The sequence below is a fragment of the Xyrauchen texanus genome, chromosome 44, assembly GCF_025860055.1.
Source record: "Xyrauchen texanus isolate HMW12.3.18 chromosome 44, RBS_HiC_50CHRs, whole genome shotgun sequence".
Lineage (NCBI taxonomy): Eukaryota > Metazoa > Chordata > Actinopteri > Cypriniformes > Catostomidae > Xyrauchen > Xyrauchen texanus.
In genome coordinates, this window is record NC_068319.1 from 10,647,987 (window position 1) to 10,667,297 (window position 19,311).

The 19,311-nt window shown below is 39.0% G+C and overlaps 1 protein-coding gene across 1 annotated transcript in view; it reads right to left on the reverse strand.

Moving 5' to 3' along the window:
• LOC127636783 (relaxin receptor 2-like) overlaps positions 1–19,311 on the reverse strand; it is a 56,612-nt gene that overhangs the window by 7,009 nt on the left and 30,292 nt on the right. The window contains exons 9-15 of the mRNA XM_052117513.1: positions 16,738–16,812; positions 12,090–12,161; positions 9,685–9,756; positions 9,489–9,560; positions 5,039–5,110; positions 4,867–4,938; positions 4,314–4,543 (exon numbers count right to left, since the gene is read on the reverse strand). Coding sequence (XP_051973473.1) covers positions 4,314–4,543; positions 4,867–4,938; positions 5,039–5,110; positions 9,489–9,560; positions 9,685–9,756; positions 12,090–12,161; positions 16,738–16,812 — 665 coding nt within the window. The remainder of the gene's footprint in view (positions 1–4,313; positions 4,544–4,866; positions 4,939–5,038; positions 5,111–9,488; positions 9,561–9,684; positions 9,757–12,089; positions 12,162–16,737; positions 16,813–19,311) is intronic.

Genomic DNA, 19,311 nt, shown 5'->3' on the forward strand with positions numbered 1-19,311 from the left:
TGGTCCTGCTCGACCCGCTCTGAACAGTATTCAAACCGGCATCTTTAGCGTGGGAGGCCCTTGAGGCCAGGGGAGTGAGGTTTACACACACTGACTGCACAGCATGTAACAGCTGGCTACCGTTACACATTTACATAATCTGGACACACTAAAGTAGCTGAGAAAATGGGGATTTCCAGACAGCACTCTGAACTGTGAATTCACAATAACTTTCATTTAACATGTCCACACATAATAAGAGACCTGTTGTACCAACCAACGTCGTTCATGCAGGAGCAAAACTAATGAGACCACTTGATCCTAAAGTCTACCATCGCAAAACCAAGATACCTCTTCAATTCAATTTTTAAAAGTGTAATTTGTAGGGAAGCAGATATTGTAGTAGTCTCTCCTTTGTAATTTTTGGAGAAATCAATTCTGAAAAGCCTTTTAGTAACGCTGCACATTAAAATAGGATGGGAGAAATGATTTAAGGCAGAAGCAAATAATAGATGCTATTTACACCAAGTGTTAATAGCAACCAAAAACATCTTTGCACTAAGTACAAATAGTTTTAGAAGCTATTCGCACAACTAATTAATTACTTACATCCAGTATAAGGGCATTGTGTTTATTTAGAATTCCAAAGACACCCTAAACCAACCCCTACCCCTAAACCAAACCCTTACCTTCCCTTACAAATATTAACCATGATTTATACAACAGTGACCATTGTACCAGCACGGTATTTTTTTGGTAAAATCATAGTGTTGAAAGAACCCTTGTTATTGCTGTTTATATTGTTAGGAATGTGGAAATAGAGACTCCAGCCACTATTTTTAATTGCATTTCGGCTGCCAGAGCGTCTGACATCAAATCAAATTTACAAGTGCTGGCTAATGCTAAACATAGATTTTCTAAAATTGTTATTCATGTCGGCACTAACGATGTCCGGCTTCGCTAAAATTGGAATTAAGCAATCATCTGTCATAGCACCTCAGCAAACAGTGTCTCGTTATTTTCTTCATGTGCAACATCAGTCCTTGTCATAGGTTATGAAGAGCTAACAAAATTATCGAAGCATCAAAAGCCACAACATGTTTGTTAGATCCAATACCAACTAAGCTCTTAAAAGAGGTATTTCCTGTAATTTCAGAACCTCTTCTTAATATTATTAACTCCTCGCTTATCCTTTAAAATGGCAGTTATCAAACCGCTTATTAAGAAGCCACAATTTGATCCTGGAGAACGAGGTAATTATAGACAGATTTCAAATCTCCTGTTTATGTCGAAAATACTAGAAAAGGTAGTATCCTCCCAAATATGTTCGTTTCTACAGAGAAATAGCATATATATATGAAAAATTTCAGACAGGATTTAGGCCTCATCACAGTACAGAGACTGCACATATCAGAGTTACAAATTACTTGCTCTTATCATCTGATCGTGGCTGTATTTATCTTCTAGAGCTTTTAGATCTTAGTGCTGCATTCGACATGATAGATCATGACATTCTCTTGAATAGGCTAGAGAATTATGTTTATGCATTTGTGGAGTTACATTTGCATGGTTTAGGTCCTATTTAGCAGACTGCTACCTCTTTGTCTATGTAAATGTGGAGTTGTCAAACCAAACAAAAGTAAAGTATGGAGTGCCACAGGGATCAGATTTAGTGCCTCTGCTTTTCTCCTTGTATATGCTTCCCCATGGAGATATTATCAGGAATTGTGGAATAAGTTTCCACTGTTATGCCGACGATACCCAATTTTATATTTCTTCAAAACCTGATGAGATTTCACAATTCTCCAAATTAGCAGAATGTATCTATGTAATAAACCTCTGACTAAACAGAGGTACTAATTATTGGACCAAAAACCCCTAAAATTAAGCCACTAAAATATAATTTGACTCTCGATGGATGTATGATTACATCATCTTCAACAGCACAGAACTTAGGTGTTAAATTTTATACCAATCTGCCTTTGAAAATCAAATTACCAATGTTTGTAGAACAGCATTCTTCCACCTAAGAAATATTACTAAATTACAGCACATGCTCTCTGTTGCTGATGCCGAAAAACGAATTAATGCGTTTATGACCTCAAGACTAGATTATTGTAGTGCATACTGGGAGGATGTCCAGCAAGATCAATACATAAACTTCAATTGGTTCAAAATGCAGCAGCCAGAGTGCTAACGAGAGCAAGAAATATTATCATATTAGCCCCATTTTATCATCGTTACATTGGCTAGCTGTTAAATTTTTTATTCATTTTAAAATTCTTTTAATCTACATACTTTGAATGGTCTAGCTCATCAGTTTTTAAGTGACCTTCTACCACGCTATATTTCATCACGTGCACAAAATTCTGGCCTGTTCATAGTTCCTAGAATATCAAAATCCACAAAAGAAGGAAAATCCTTTTCATATTTGGCTCCTAAATTATAGAATAGTCTCCCTAACACTGTTCGAGATGCAGACACACTCACTCAGTTTAAGTCTAGACTAAAGACTCTATTTAGCCAGACATACACCTAATTTATCCTTCAACCCACAATTAGACTGCTTTAGTTAGGTCTGCCGGAACAAGAAACCAGAAACATTGATCATAATGATCTATAACAATAAACTGAATGGCATCAATGCTAATATTATTTAATTTCACTTAACACTTACTTAGTTTAATAATTTTAAACCAGGACTTGCACTATACATAAGTAATATTGGTATTATATTCATGTTTTTTAGCCAGAGGGGAACTGGCCCCCACAGTGAGTCTGTGTTCCTTGACACAGTCGCCTTCAGCTTGCTCACTGGGGTTATAAATACAATTAATATTTAATTACTTGTTTTTAACCACAATTCACAATCATATTTTATCTAATTACACAATGTTTTATCTTCTGTTAATGCCTGATCTTCTGTAAAGCTGCTTTGAAACGATGTGTGTTGTGAAAGGCGCTATACAAATAAAAATGACTTGACTTGAGTTGATAGTAACCAAAAAAATTAAACATGGTTGCTATATTAAACCATATTAATATAGTAATACCATAATTAATTGTATTAAAATATGGCTTCCAAAAAAAAAAAAAAAAAAAAGAAAGAAAACCTTGATATAATATTACTATAGTAAAACCATGGTTCATTTTACCCAGATCAAAACTTTATCTCAAACCCCAGACATTATTGTGACCAATTCACTGAGAAAATCAACATTTATATTAATTAGTATTACTATTATTATTATAAGAAGTATTAAAAGAAATATTAAGAATGGAGAAAAGAAGGATGGGAAAAAGTGGGACAAAAGGTGGAATCGAACCCAGGTCGTCCTCACAGAAAAAAGCACATGCACACTAACATTACACCACATGCCACTGCAGTGACACTAGTTGGCACTGTTTGTCTTTTATGTCTGTCCACCAGTCTATTGGAATGCAAATAGCCATGCTGTGCGGCATAGTGCAAATAGTTTGACTATTTAAATATTAAACACATTACACACAGTACACAATAGTTCACCCAAAAATTCAAATTCTGTCGTCGTTTACTCAACTTCATGTTGTTCCAAATCTCTATGACTCTCTTTCTTCCGTGAAACTCAAAACCACAGGTTAGCCTCAGTTACCACTCACGCAAGTAAAGAATGACAGAAGTTTCATGTTTGGGTGAACTATCCCTTTAGATGTTTCAACCAAAGATGGGTTTAGAGACAGACGGCCAGCACATGTAATCTCACCAAGCATTTCATCAAACGTTCATGAAGAGATTGATATTGAAATAAAGCAGCTTTGACAATGGGATGTTTGTGAGTCCACAAAATAATTTTTTGAACATCAGGCAGCTCTCCCTGTCCTCATCACGCTGTCTTGGAAAAAAAATGTTTCAATCTATAATTGATTTACTGAAGTATTAATAGATGTGTTTATTATGCAGTACATCAGAAAGTGATGGAGTTGTGGAACAGCCTGTTTTTAAATAAATAAACTGAACATAAAGATGGACAGACATGAACATAATGTTCAGAACTTGCATATAAAGACAAAGAATTGCCACTCTCACTCACTCAGGACCTAGTAATAATAAAACATGTGCGCACTGATATATAAAGACACAAAGGTTTATCAAAACATCACATTTTTCAGACAGACACTTTTACCTATTGTTACTCTTGGCTTTTCTGCTTACATCCTGATTCAACAGGATTTGTGGTGCCCTTTCAATAATGGCCATATGGCATTTTATGACATTGTTAGTGACAAAACGATAAACTTGTGTGAGTGTCTGAAACCAATTTGTGCATTTGTGTGCATGTGTTCAGGTAACTTACAACACAAGACTTTAATGCAGGCTGCATGCAGGTTGTTCTCTGCTCTAATGAAGGAGCGCATTCCAATAACAAAGATATTCCCAAAGCAAGTGATGAAGGCCATAACCCAGACAGACACCCGCAGGACCAGACTGGCTAACAGGTCTTCCACTGATGAGATTCCATCAGTGTTAGGTTTGCATTTCCGAACATGTGGGGCATAGGAACAGTACTGGAAATCCTTAAAATATCTGAAAAATATAGATGTGTAAAAATGAATAAATTTTTGTTTTTATTAAAGAAATTAGATATTGATATATATTATATATTTTATTAAGAAATTATTTCAATATATATTTCAGTAGTATCAGCAAATACAATTATTATACTGGAAAACTACAACTGAACTGAAAAACTTAAAAATATGTATGAAAACATAATAATAATACCAATACAAAAAACGAAATTAAAAGGAAAAATGTAATTTAAAAATTGCCAAAGGAAAAAATAAATAAAAATTAACTATCCCTGGGCTACACAAATGAATACACAAATCACAGTAAGGAGTACGCACATGTGGGACAGGTTTCCCATTGGAAGAAACATCATAGTCTGTATATCAGGAATTTCAATGCCTTCCAGACCTCTGTTAAACACAAATGTATGTTGTATTTCACGTGACACCTACTAAAATGCCTTTAAAAGGCATTCTTATAAAGGCCAGATTTTGCAATGCTGATACTTACAGAGACTCAAGCTGGACCAGATGATCAAAGTGACTGGCATGAATCAGCAGAGAAGGATTGTGGGATACGTTCCTGTGGACATAAAAATTATTTTTATATAGTATTCTGTGTTGATCATTGTGCCGTTTATTGTATTTTATCACACGACTCTCTGGAACAGGCCTACTTTATTCTGGCACCTTCATCTTCGAATATTTTTTATAATGACCACTAAACTGGATATTTGACCGATATCCAGTATATATAACAAACGTCTAGGTTACTATTGTAAAAGTTGTGTCGAAGAAGCGACACTAGGGGTCTCTCTTGAGAGCCTCGCGCATCTCTGAACTTGAGGATAGGCCAATGAGAAATTGGCAGACAGAATTTGTATGTCGCGCGCCCAGACATACGGGTATAAAGGGAGGGAAATATGCGTCGGGCCATCTTAATGCTATCACATGCATTGGGGAAGGTGTTCTTTTCCAACTCCTATTCTTTCAGACGGGAGGTAAAGAGTGGCGAAATACGTCACATGGGTTTTCAGGCCACATGTGGGAATGGCGCGATAGTAGATCCTACCAGCTGAGAGGGAGGAGTTGCTACAACACGCTGGCTGGGGGGCAGAGGGGACTGCTCAAGGGAGATGTGGGTCCGCCAGTAGGGGGAAAATACACACAGGGGGGATTAATCCACATAGGGGCCTGTCCTGTGGAGCACCTATTCCAATAAAGAGTAGTTTCAGTACACATAGTGGGTATGGTTGGAGAATTCCTCTGCTGAATTCGCGGACTAGGGAGGAGTCATCCAGGGAGCCACGTTAGCGGGGTATCCTGGGATAAGAGTGCACGTGATCGCCTCAGTGGAGGGGAAAGGCACTAGATGCAAGTGGTACACCCGGTCAGTTGTTCTGCGTCAGTTCTACCGGCTCGGACCTGAAAGAACACGGGACGAAACTGACTCAACCCTGAGATTGTAAAATCTCGTAAAGGTATTGGGTGTTACCCAGCCTGCTGCTCTGCATATGTCTTCTAGGGTGGTGCCATTGGCCAGTGCCCACGAGGATGCCACACTTCTTGTCGAGTGTGCTCAAACCCGCAAGGGGGCAGGCATGGCCTGGGTGAGATATGCGCATGCTATGGCATCAACAACCGAGTGGGAAAGCCTCTGTTTGGAGACAGCATCCCCTTGTCCACCAAAGCAGACAAAGAGCTGTTCAAAACGTCTAAAACTCTGCGTACGGTCTACATAAGTACGCAGGGCACGTACTGGACACAGCAACAAAAAGGCTGGGTCTGCCTTCTCCCGGGGCAGCACTTGCAGGTTCACTACTTGGTCCCTGAAGGGGGTCGTAGGAACCTTGGGCACGTAGCCCGGTCACGGTCTTAGGACAACATGAGTGTCTGCCGGACCAAACCCCAGGCAGGTGTCTTGCTGACAGAGAACGTGTCCACAACCCTCTTGATGGAAGCGAGCGTGATCAGGAGGGCTGTCTTCAAGGAGAGGGCCTTAAGCTAGACTGATTTTAGCGGCTCGAAGGGGGTTCTCTGAAGGCTCTAGAGGACCACTGAGAGATCACAGGAGGGGAACAGGCTTGGCCGGGGAGGGTTCAACCTCCGGGCGCCTATAAGGAACCTGATAACCTAAGCCTCCCCTCCAACCTTTCCTGCAGCAATGAGAGCACTGACCCAACTGCGCACTTCTGTGGATCTTCAGACCGGGAATAATACCAATTTTCGAACAAGCGCCACTTCAGAGCGTAAAGTTGCCTGGTAGAGGGAGCTCTGGCTTGGTTGATTGGTAGGCCACTTAGATCTTCTGCATCCGTCCAGGGGCCAGACATGGAGGTTCCAGAGGTCTGGGCGCGGATGCCAGAGGGTGCCCTGTCCCTGAGTAAGAAGGTCCTTCCTCAGGGGAATTCGACAGGGAGGGGCTGTCGTGAGGAGCACGAGATCCGAGAACCAAGTCTGAGTGGGCCAGTAGGGGGCCACCAGGGTGTCTTTTTCCTTGTCCTCCCTGACCTTGCACAGCACCCATGCAAGAAGGCTCACTGAGGGAAATGCATATTTGCGCAGCCCCCGGGGCCAGCTTTGTGCCAGCGTGTCTGTCCTGAGAGGAGCCTCTGTTAGGGAGTACCAGAGCGGGCAGTGGGAGGTCTCCTGGGAAGCGAACAGGTCTACCTGTGCTTTGCCGAACTGTTCCAAAACCAGCTGGACCATCTGGGGGTGGAGCCTCCTCTCTCCGCTGAGCATACCTTGTCGTGACAGTGCGTCCGTTGCCATGTTGAGGTTGCCCGGGATGTGAGTGGCGCGCTGCGATCTGAGTCACTGCTGGCTCCAAAGGAGGAGATGGCGGGTGAGTTGTGACATATGATGGAAGCGCATGCCACCTTGGAGATTTATGTACGTTACCATCGCGGTGCTGTCTGAGCAGATCAAGAAATGCTTGCCCTGAATTCGGTAGGTTAATGTGCCAACGCAGTGGGGGCCCTTTCCAGGAGCCAGCAGCTGCATGCCCATTGCACACGGCACCCCAATCCTGTTTGTAGGCGTCTGTGGTGACCAGAATGTGTCGGGACACCTGCTGTAAGGGGACTGCTGTCTGCAGAGAACAGAGGTCTGTCCAGGAGTTGAAAATATAGCGGCAGGTGGAGGTGATGAACACACGGTGCATGCCATGGCGCCATGCCCGTCTCAGGACTCAAGTCTGGAGCCAGTGCTGAAGCGGTCACATATGCATCAACCCCAGCGGTGAGACCGCCGCGGAGGATGCCATATGCCCCAGGAGCCTCTGGAAATGTATTAGAGGAATCGCCGTGCCTGGCTTGAACAGTGATCTGCTTACCAGCTTATTCCCTGGGGCGTCCATCTCAGGAATGCTTTCCGGGTCCTCGAGGACGTTCAGGAGACGGGGGGTGTGCGCTTCTTGTGGGGCGCTCGATGCTGGGGCTGAGAGCTGGGCCCAGGTTGGCGTGGAGCAGCGCGTTTGGCGAGCAGACGGAGCACGTCTGGTTGCGTGGCTGTGAGCGGCGCCCAGACCCAAGGAACCAGTCATCTAGCCGTGAAGTCTTTGGGGAGGACGGAGGGCAAGCATCAGCCTTAGACTGGGCATCAGCTTCAGACTGGGCATGCCGACCCGAGGGTGGCAGCCTAATCGAGTCTTCCGTGTCAGACGCCGAAACACTCTCCAATGCAGCGGTGAGCTCTTCATCCAGCTCGGGGGGGCTCAAGGGGATAAGCTGACTGGCCATGTTGTGAGCCGCTGTCACCCCGAGCCCGGGTGGAAGTCAACGAGCGTGTCGAGGGGTGGGTGGTTCGTGGGGGCGGGACATGCAAATTCGGTCTGCCAATTTCTCATTGGCCTTTTCTCAAGTTCAGAGATGCGCAAGGCTCTCAAGAGAGACCCCTAGTGTCGCTTCTTTGACACAAGGTCGAAGTGAGCAACAGATGGGGAACTGTAGATGACCATTACATTTCAGTTAAATGTCAATATGACTAATAACTGACATAATAAAAATTATATATTAATTAATATTTAGAAATAGTGTTCATCTTGCTGGATAGGCCATATATTATAAAGGGCCAATTTGTTTTAGCTGAAGCTTTAAGGTACTGTAATCTGCAAGTAAGGTAATATAATAATTGGTCCCACTTTATATTATATTTCTTTGAATACTTTGTACTACCAATAAAATACATATAATACAATGCACTTATTGTGTAACTACATTTACATTTTACATTTACATTTATACATTTGGCAGACGCTATTATCCAAAGCGACTTACAGTGCATTTATTACAGGGACAATCCCCCAGAGCAACCTGGATTTAAGTGTCTTGCTCAAGGACACAATGGTGGTGGCTGTGGGGATCAAACCAGCAACCTTCTGATTAACAGTTATGTGCTTTAGCCCACTACGCCACCACAACTCCAACTACATACTGTTCAGCAAAATTCTCACAAGATTCACATTTGCTGCTACTGAGGTTGAGGTACGGGTAGGTTTAGGGTTGGGGTTAGGGTTAGGAATAAGGGTTAGGGGTAAGGGTTAGGGTTAAAGGTAAGGTTTGGGGTATAGTTATGTTTAAGATTAGGGGTAATGTTAACAGTGCACCTACAGATGTAATTAAATGCAGGGACTTTAAATGTAAGTACATAATAAGTACATTGTATAAAATGCTTAAGTACAAAGTAGTTAGATACCTAATTTAAAGTGGTAAATATTACTTTAATTTCAAATCAATATTTTATGTCCATGTATTTATTTATTTGGTAAGTAGCTGAGTAATAAGCAGAATAATGTGCAGCATGATGGTCATTATGGCAAAATAAACCCTTCAAGATTTTGATCACCCTGCTGGGATTTTTTTTTGCGATAATGACTGGCTGACTATAAATGATCCCTTACATCCAGTAAATGTTAATCAATTAAAATCTCTTGAAATAAAAGGTGTGACTGCATGACTCACAGTTTACGCAGAGATTTTAAACTTCTGAAAGTATTTTTAGGAAGATCGGAGATTCTGTTGCAAGACAAATCTCTAAAAAACAAGGAGAAATAAATAAATCAATCAGTCAATGTGCATAAAAAGACCAAATTATGATGTAAATGTAGAATGCATAAACACGTTACTTCATTTCTAGATCATGTGCTGCAGTACTCACAGTTCAACCAAAGCTCCAAGCGAGTGAAACGTGTTTTCTGGAAGTGTCTTGATTTTATTGTCATGCAATGATCTGTGCATCGAAATGAAAGAACAAATCTTTCAAATTATTTCAAAGATCAAATTATTGTTCAATGAGACAAAATGACAACTTTTTTACTTGCTTGAAAAGCCTCAAAGTACAGTCACTGGTGCATAAAACAACCAAATATCTAAATCCTACAACTTTTTGCTGCATTTTCTACCTTATTTTTCCGGCGAGGACAGGCTGACCCTATCTGAAGAGATACCCATCTATCTCTCACTTAAGTCTGACACTTCCCACATCTCTTACAGCAGAGAATGGCTTGATAATAAACTATTAGAGGCCTTGAGAAAATGCCTGAAGGGCCATTGTTGTCGCTGTCACAGACATCAGTCTGTCCACATAAGGCAACAATGCCATGGACAAAACCTTTATGTCTTCACAATGTTCTCGGGAGACATTCTGCTTACTTTTTCCACACTTTCAAGAGGAAAAACACAACTGTAGCTGGAAAGAAGTCTAATTTATATATGCTTTTTGGAGTAAAATCTCTTATCTGGGATTAGATTCTCCTATTATTATACTTGCAAAGATGTGAACCAAAAAGTAGTCATTTACTCCTCCTCACTCTGAACAACAAAGACTTTCGTTCTTTCTTAATTTAATTTAATTAATTTAATTTAATTAATTTTAATTAATTTAATTTGACCAATTGTCACACATTATACATACATTTCTGCATATACATGGTGAAATTATTTATTTTTCACATATCCCAGCTAAGCTGGGGTCAGAGTGCAGGGTCAGCCATGATACGGCGCCCCTGGAGCAGATAGGTTCAAGGGCCTTGCTCAAGGGCCCAACAGTGGTGTCTTGGTGGTGTTGGGGCTTGAACCCACGACCTTCTGATCAGTAACCCAGAGCCTTAACCGCTGAGCCACCACTGCCCTAGAAATCTGTAGAATCTTCTGTAGAAATCAAAAGAAGATTTTAGGCAGAATGATAAGGACTGAAAGGTTCAGTCTTCATTCACTTCCATTGCATATTTTTTTCAGTACAATATAAGTAAATGGTGACTGAGGCATGTACTTTTGTCTAACATATCTTTCTTGGAATTTTTAAGTTCAACGGAAGAAACAAAGTTGTACGTGTTTGCAATGAGGTTGAGTAAATGAAGGCAGACCTTTTATTATGACCTGATATGTTGTGAATGAAAAATGTATAACAAATTCTATCAAAGGGATTTGCAAATGGAAACCTGATGAGACAATGGCCAGCATTTATTTCTGGGATCTATTGGAACTAAAAAGAGATTTAAAAGTTATTTTAAGGTATGAGTCAATATATAATTAATGGAAAAAACATTAAAGTCCACAAACAGAAGTCCATTTGTCAATAGATGAAGCATTTTTTGGAATATTGACTTTTTTCATGGGCATGAAAAAACTTTTTTGCTTGAATAGTTCATTTTAAATGATCCTGCATTGTGACAAATACAATTTTAAAAGAACAAATATGTAGTCTCTGTAACAATAAGGTTTCATTAGTTAACTAATGTTAATTGTTCATAATGTATTAGGTATCATGAACAAACAATGACCAATCATTTTTACAGCATTTTATAGTCTTAGTAAATGTTAGTAAATAAAAATACAATTGTTCATTGATAGTTCATAGTCCATTAACTAATGTTAACATATCCAACTTCTGATGTTGACATTAACCAAGATTATTAAATGCTGTAAAATTATTGTTCATTATTACTTCATGTTAATTAATGTTGTTAACTAATGTAAATTGTTACTGCAGTCTCTAAATGAATATGGTCATACAAACTGCATGAAAAGAATGAGCTAAATGCAGTTTAAAATAGTTTTAGCACACCACACAGATATATGATATTCCCATGAACATCAGAGAATTATTTGTTACATTCCATATTTTTTAACTAATGCTCATTTCATTAGTGTTTTATGTTATTATGATGGTGCCTTGTGCAAAATGGCATTTTTAATGAACTTGAAGTCGTAATGCATTCTTCCATTTTACCACCTGTGCTATAATGGTGGTTGCCTGTACATTTTAAAGAGATGTTTTGAAATACTTTTGTAGTTCAGGTAAGTCAGTATATTAAGATCAACACGCCCAGACACTCGAAAAAAAAGATAAAATAAAAAAAGCCTGTCCAAGATCCAGAACAGACATCGTAAACTAAAACCAACATCTGTAGTACATTTAATTAAATTGCCTATTAAATCAACTCCTCTGCCATGCTGCCCCCATAAAATGTGATGCTGGCAGCAAGGTATGTGTAGCTGTACTGCAAAAAGCCAAAAAGTTTATATAGTTAATTGTGTGTAAAAGCGAGCAAAAACACTTACAGCACTGTGAGCTCGGTGCACGTCATCAGAGTGGAATAATTCAGCGACTCAACGTGATTCTCTGCAAAGTCCCTGTGAGAAAAGACAAGCCAAGAAAAAGAAAGGAAGAAAACAAGCTATAAATTTAATATACATATAAATCATGATGTCTTTAAGACATGTGCAGAAGACTGCTTATATAAAATGACAGCCAAACTACTCTGCCTGCAACCACAAAATACATTTGATCACAAGAGTTACAGGTGCCAGTGTTGGGGAGTAACTAATTTAAAATAGAGATGCTCCGAACTTATTCCAGTAGCCTGACAGTAGTTCAGCATTTTTTCAAATTAGTGGAGCTTTCCCAGTAGTCTTGCATGGCCAGAACTTTGACTAGACTGCAAAAGGCCTGGTGCATTATGTATTTTAAAGACATAACTCTGAAAGCTAGGCAATGTACAGTTCTGCTCATATTGTAGATGATTTTCTAATTTTCACAATTTACTAGTCTGTCAGTTGGACTAGATGGTGTTAAGGATGCTAATGTAAAATTAGGCTCCGTTATGTTCACGTGACCCCGATCAGACACCTTTTAGGGAAATAATACCAAAGCTAAGCGCAGCACTTCAACATAGCAACCAATGGATATATAACAAAGAAATAGGCTAAATAAAATGCAACATCTTATTGTGCAAAACTATCAAAGTAAGAAAAGAAATAAGAAAGGCTACAAAAAAAAAGAATGAAACAAAAATAGTATTCTGTGTGTTAGGGGTACAGATTCCAAAAAAAGAATGACGGGCTTTAATTTAACCATAGTGCGTCAGGGCCATCTTTGCTGCCCATTCAAAGGTACAGAACTGCACTAATAATGCATGTACACATCTAGTTTACGACATCAAGCAGTTTAACCTTTTTAACTGCAACTGTTTATTTAAGCAGTGTCAGACAGAATTAGCAAAAGACTTTAAACTCTCCACAGCACCTTACATTTACAAGAATATTACTCACTGCAGAGGATTTAACATCCGACAGTGATCTTCTTGTAATGGTGTTGTTGATGCAGTGCTTTGATGGCTGAACCTGCAGTGCTGCATAAACGGACTAAACTTAAATCATAAAAGAGAATAAACTTCTTGCAGATGATTTTACTGTGCTGCCTATTATTCACTTTTAAGCACAGCAAGCTGTAATCATGCAAAAACACTCCAAGAAGTTGTGTATCTGAAATAATTTGAAAATTGAGTCTCCAATTTAAACCACCACCACTAAAAATATTAACATTAGTAGTCGACCCCACTAATCGACTAGTCAGTTGTTGAACGACTAGTTGATTTGTTGACCACCATGGCACATCCCTAGTAGATATCTAGCTAACCTATTTAAAAGTTAATAATGTTTTAATTATTGATTTATTTTTTACACAAACCTATCGATTTGCTTCAGAAGACATTCATTGATCGACTGGAGTCATGTGGATTACTTTTGTACCGTGCATTGTATGGACATATAGAGCTGAAATGTGTTCATGAAAATCTTAATTTCAGTTCTGCTGTAGTTCTGTATTTAGCTACTTTATCAAGAGTCAGTGTGGTGAAAAGAGTAGCCTGACTATAAATGAACTACTTTAAATTCTGAATAGCTTGTAGCCACATCACTGATAGCTGCATACTACAGGAACAATCAGTTTGCTTTGATAGTGTCTGTGAATTATTTTCTCTCAGAACTGTCAGGCTGGACTAGCAGATGGCAAATTGTTATTCAAATGGCGAGAGTATCACAGTATAAGCGATACTGCTCGCCTCAGAAACATAACATATCATAGTACCCCTCCTAATGCTCATTGTCCTTCTCTTTTTATGCTGACTATAATTACCACAATGCATTCCTCACAGATGTGCTGAATAATGAGTTTAAAGTGCTCATTTTGATTGGGGAGATGCTCCAAAATACAAAGATGACAAATTCGGCACAGATATGGGCACTATGCACTGACTATGTCTTTTACGAGTATTGTTAACTTGTAGAAAATATCTAAGGTTTACAGTAGATCTGTGTCACATAGAAAAAATTAAATCAAAGAAACATTATGATGTAAAATGAAAACAAAATATGAAAGACTGCACTACAGGTCACTAATGAATTACTTTGATTGAAGCACACAAGATGCTCTTTGGGATATTCTCAAATCATGCTGGATAACATGAATCATCAGGTTTTATAAAGTTTTATTTACAAAAATATGGAGTCTGTGCCACCCCAAGCCCATGCTGTCATTAAATTGGAACATTGGAACATAGCAAATACATAGACATTCTTATTAAATGTTATTTTCAAATTAAAATTACAATTGTTACTCACATTTTTATGCTGATAATATCATTTGTACAGTAATTGAAAAAATAAAAATAAAAAACTTTTTTTACAGGTAGACCCTACAGTAAGTCAACAGGGTTTTCATGATTGTCAACCTTTCAGAGTTAACGCATCTCTTAAGGGTTTTCAACAAGTGTGGACTTCTAAGTAGTTTTGAGCTTCTGACTGAAAAAAATAAAAATATGACAGCAGTATAAGCTACACTGTAAAAAAAATGTGGTAACCATTCAATTTGCAAAAAAAAAAAAAAAAGAAATAGCATATTTGTAAATCCACCTGAAAAATTAGGTTACACACCAACAAAAGTCCATTTTATGGATTAGATCAAGAAGAAATAGTGAGGTAAAAATTGCATGTTACCACTTTTTCAGTGTATCTTAAGCATCATTTTGATAGGAAAATGACTTGAATGAATATGAGTTACTGAATTGAGTTAAATTCAGTCCTACACTGGTGTGAGTTTCATGTAGTATAAAGTCAGAGAGGATTTTAATGGGGTTTCAATGTATTTATCGTGAGTTCACAGACCATCAGGTAAGTGTTACGGTCTCTTTCAGTTTGTTGACTTTAGGATTAACCATTGAGATAAATCTGAGAGCCTGATGACTAATGGAGATAAGGGTGTAAATGCACATAGATAGACATGCCGCCACTCACTTCAAGTCAGGATGAATTGCCTTATATCTTACTCACTCTACACAATACACATTTATTTTTCTACCATGTTGGAAATGTTTTACTCGTTTGACTTCTATTGTTGTTATACAGAGCTAATGATAACCTTCACAGTAACCTTTCTGCATTTTTTTTATTTTCGTTAAGAGATTATTTAGTGTGTTTATTAAGTGTTTTCCACAATCCATGATTGATAGCCAAGTGAGGATAGTAAATTCATAACCTTTCTAATCCTAAAAAAAAATATTTTCTGTATTTATAAATCCGCTTTCCAAAAAGGACATCCTCAAATGTCCTCAAAGAGTTTATCATCAGATTGTACTCACTAATTAATAACTAAGTACACACACACACACACACACACACACACACACACACACACACACGGACTGGCCATGTGGGGACAATAAAAATTAAGGCATGATCTTCTGTAAAGCTGCTTTGAAACAATATGTATTGTGAAAAGCACTATACAAATAAACATGACTTGACTTGAATGTTATAAGTGTATCATGTAGTAAAGCTAGTTGTGTCAAGAATATTTAATGACTTAAAATGATTTAATAAGAGCCATAAATACTCTGCGCTCCATGATGCCAAATGCAATTACAAAGTCATACCTCTATTTATTTCCCCTAATGAGCCTTTAAAATTTTGCATGCACACTGTAATTTATTGTTTAATTTTAACAAATGTTTTTGTTAAAAATTTTAACTATATATTTGTGACGAGGAGGAGGGCGTGGCTGGGCCGTGATCGAGCATGGCCGGTGCTGAATCCGCTGATCAGGGGGAGAGCGAGATAAGGGGCACCCGGAGAAGCCAGTTCAAGAGAGAGATGCACATGGCCCCGTTGCATGCGTGTTTGTGTTTGTTTATGTTGGTTTTATGTTGAGTTTTTCATTAAACATTTATATTGACTGTTCAGCCAGTTCCCACCTCCTCCTTGCCCGACCATTACCTGTTACAGTGGTGCCGGAACCCGGGAGGGAGGAGGGATGTGATTCCGTGTAGTCCTCACCGCTGCCATCCGCCAGGGGAGCAGCCGAGGCTGTCTACCTTGGGACAGAGCATTTCCGTCCAAAAGAGTCCAGAGGACTCGCTGCCGTCCGCCAGGGGAGGAGCAAGTGGTTGAGGACCGGACAACAGCTCGTCTGGGAGCCGGCAAGCAAGTTCTTCTCTCTCTCTCTCTCTCTCTCTGTGTATCTCCGCTTGCCCTTTCCCTCTCCTCATGCCTCGCCTCATCTCTCCCCCAGGTTTACAGGAGGCAGGGTGGACCACCGACTGACTGAATGTCCGGAAGGGCAGCGTTAGTCAGACCGGTGGCACCAAGGTGATGGAGCACGATCAGCTGATCAGTGGGAGAGCGAGATAATGGACAGCTGGAGACGCCGGTTCGAGAGAGACACACGCGGCCGCGTTGCATGTATGTCTGTTTATGTTTGTTTAAGTTCATTGATTAAGTTCATTTTTAAAGGTTTATGTTGATTGTTCAGCCGATTCCCGCCTCCTCCTTGCTCACCCTTTTCCTTTTACAATATTGTTGTGCAAATTAGGAAAGGAGTGCATGATTTTAACCACTTTTGCATTTGTGTATTCACAGTGTAGAAGATACTCACAGCCAGCTGAGCAGGGGCATATGCTGACAGAGACTTGAATCGGGCAGCCACATGAGGGACGTGTTCACCATCGATCTGAAATTAACACAAAAATTTAAAATCAACCACCTGAAACAGCGCTGTGGTCATGAATGCACCCTGTCACAGCGAGAACCTTGAAGGTCTTTATTGTATCTGTTCAACGGAGTCCTCAGCAGAACATCAAGGTGTGTCTGAATCAGTTTCATGGGAAAAACAATCAAGGTTTTCTTCCAGCCTAGCTGTACGCTATTAGGCAACAGGTGTCCTGTTTTTTATGGGCATAATTAACTATAAATTGTGCTTAAATTTGTTCTTTTATAAATGAGCCCTTAATTATCATTAACTAACCAATTTATTAATTCAAAGAAATCTTGCTCTGCATGAAGATCATACACTTAGTCACCAAGCAGCAGAAAATTAGACATTAACCTTAAACACAAGTGATACACAATTTAGCTTATTATGTAAATGTTGAAAACAATTATATATCTGTGCTCGAAATTGCAAGATTAATACATTGCTTGTTATTCAGGGGGACAGCTGTATAAGCAGTCATAGTAAGTATTTTAAAAATGAGGGGGACAGAATTGTCAGCGCAAGATAAACATACAGAATATCTGGACATAAATATATGTATTTGTACTTATATTAAGGATCTCTAGCAAACCACTTCCATCAAACATTGAACATTTTGAATCGTATTCACTTTTGAAGTAATCTGTTGTTGTTAGTGGTATGGTTCTGTTCTGGGAAAACTCCCCACGCATCCATGCAGCCATGCATGGACAGAACAAAGCGTGCAGAAATTGTTTTACATTCGGATACATTCACCCATACATTCTGGTACAACTGTTCATTTGCACAACAGATTAATCAGAGACTTGACAGAACTTCAAATATATCAAGTAAGTAAGTCAAAAACAAGGTGTAATAACACATTAAAGATAGGAATTCCAAACTGGCCATTAATTGTGACTAACTTGACCTGCCTGAACTGACACTATGCTTGATTATTATTGGTGCAACCTATTGTAATTTGGTTGATTTAGTCACTAAATAATACTTTAATTTAAATAAATTCAGCTAATATAGTTCAGTCATGACAACTGATTTAGCAGGGTAATAATGCTGCTGTTGCTGTAGAGCAAATATGAAGACCTACTACTGCAAGAACATACACAGACATACTATGTTGAGCATGTGAGACATGCTGCTGCACAATTAGAAATACACACAATCCCCGTTTATCTAAACAGTGGTGCTGGGGAGGTGGAGGGTTTCAGAGAAAAAAACATTTGGAGTGCACTATGGTGAATCCACCTATCTGCATTTGATGAAGAGAGAGTACACAAGTTGATTGGCAAACAGATTACATGTCAAAGAACCCATCAACTTACACCATGCGAGCCAAATAGCTTAACACATAACATGTCAAAAAACACATGAGCTTGGGCTATGGTGTACACGAACTGACTGGCTAACAGAGTACATGTCAAAAGGACATATCAGTTTCCGCCATGCAGAGAGTTTCATGATTGAACTTAACATTTACAAAACATTTGTACATATGCATTACAGTTTATACGAAAATGGTAATAAGAGAAAATTAAAAGGATCTTTAAAGTATCATATGGAACATTCATTAGAGACCCATTAGTAAAGCATAAGAGGCACAAATGCCATTTCACTTTATTTATTTATTTTTGCTGTGTTAAGTAATATGATAGGTTAGATAAACTGTTATCTAACATAAAGTTAACCTACCATAAAAAGTTGCTAGTTTTCAAATAACATTAATTGTCTGTATTTATTTCCTTAAATTGGAGGTCCGTGTTCAACAATTAAAGTGGAATCAATATGTACTGCGTGTACAATAATGCATGTATTTAAGCACTATGCAAATTAAAGTGACTTGCCTTCTATTTTTTGATGCTGCCTATTTAGCAGTCAAGGACCGTCCTGAAGCCTAGCACACACTGCACAACTCAAGCCTGTCTTCTTTGATGTTTTGAGTCCGCAACTGGTCTGAGACTACAAGTCTCAGATCGCACAGCCAACGGTCGTTTAGTGTGTGCACTCCTGCGACCCGAATAGTCATAGACTATGCCTATTTAAAATCTTATGAGATTTGTCCAGTTCAAATACATTCAGAGGTGGTCGAAAACGCTTGTGAACATATTGGGCTCATAGTGCAACAGCAGCAGAGAGATGCCTACTAAAACAGTTTAAACTTTGCTGGTTATGTGTGGATCTAAAGTAAATTACCATACAACCAGAATATTTTGAAAAATCGAATACGCACATGCACAAGATCTTTAAGAAATTCTTCAGTATGTCTGATATTAACATGCACAGATATGAGAAGCATGCATATCAGATGCTCAGATAATACATGTATTCTGATAAAATAACTCAGAACTCTGCTCTAAACGTCATGTTTGCGATTTTAATATTTAAGGCAAGTATAATTAAAAGAAACTGTTTGCCATTTTTTAGCACTTTTTTTCTGCAAGCTAAACATTTGCATGCAATAGCTAAATTGCAAACAGAGCC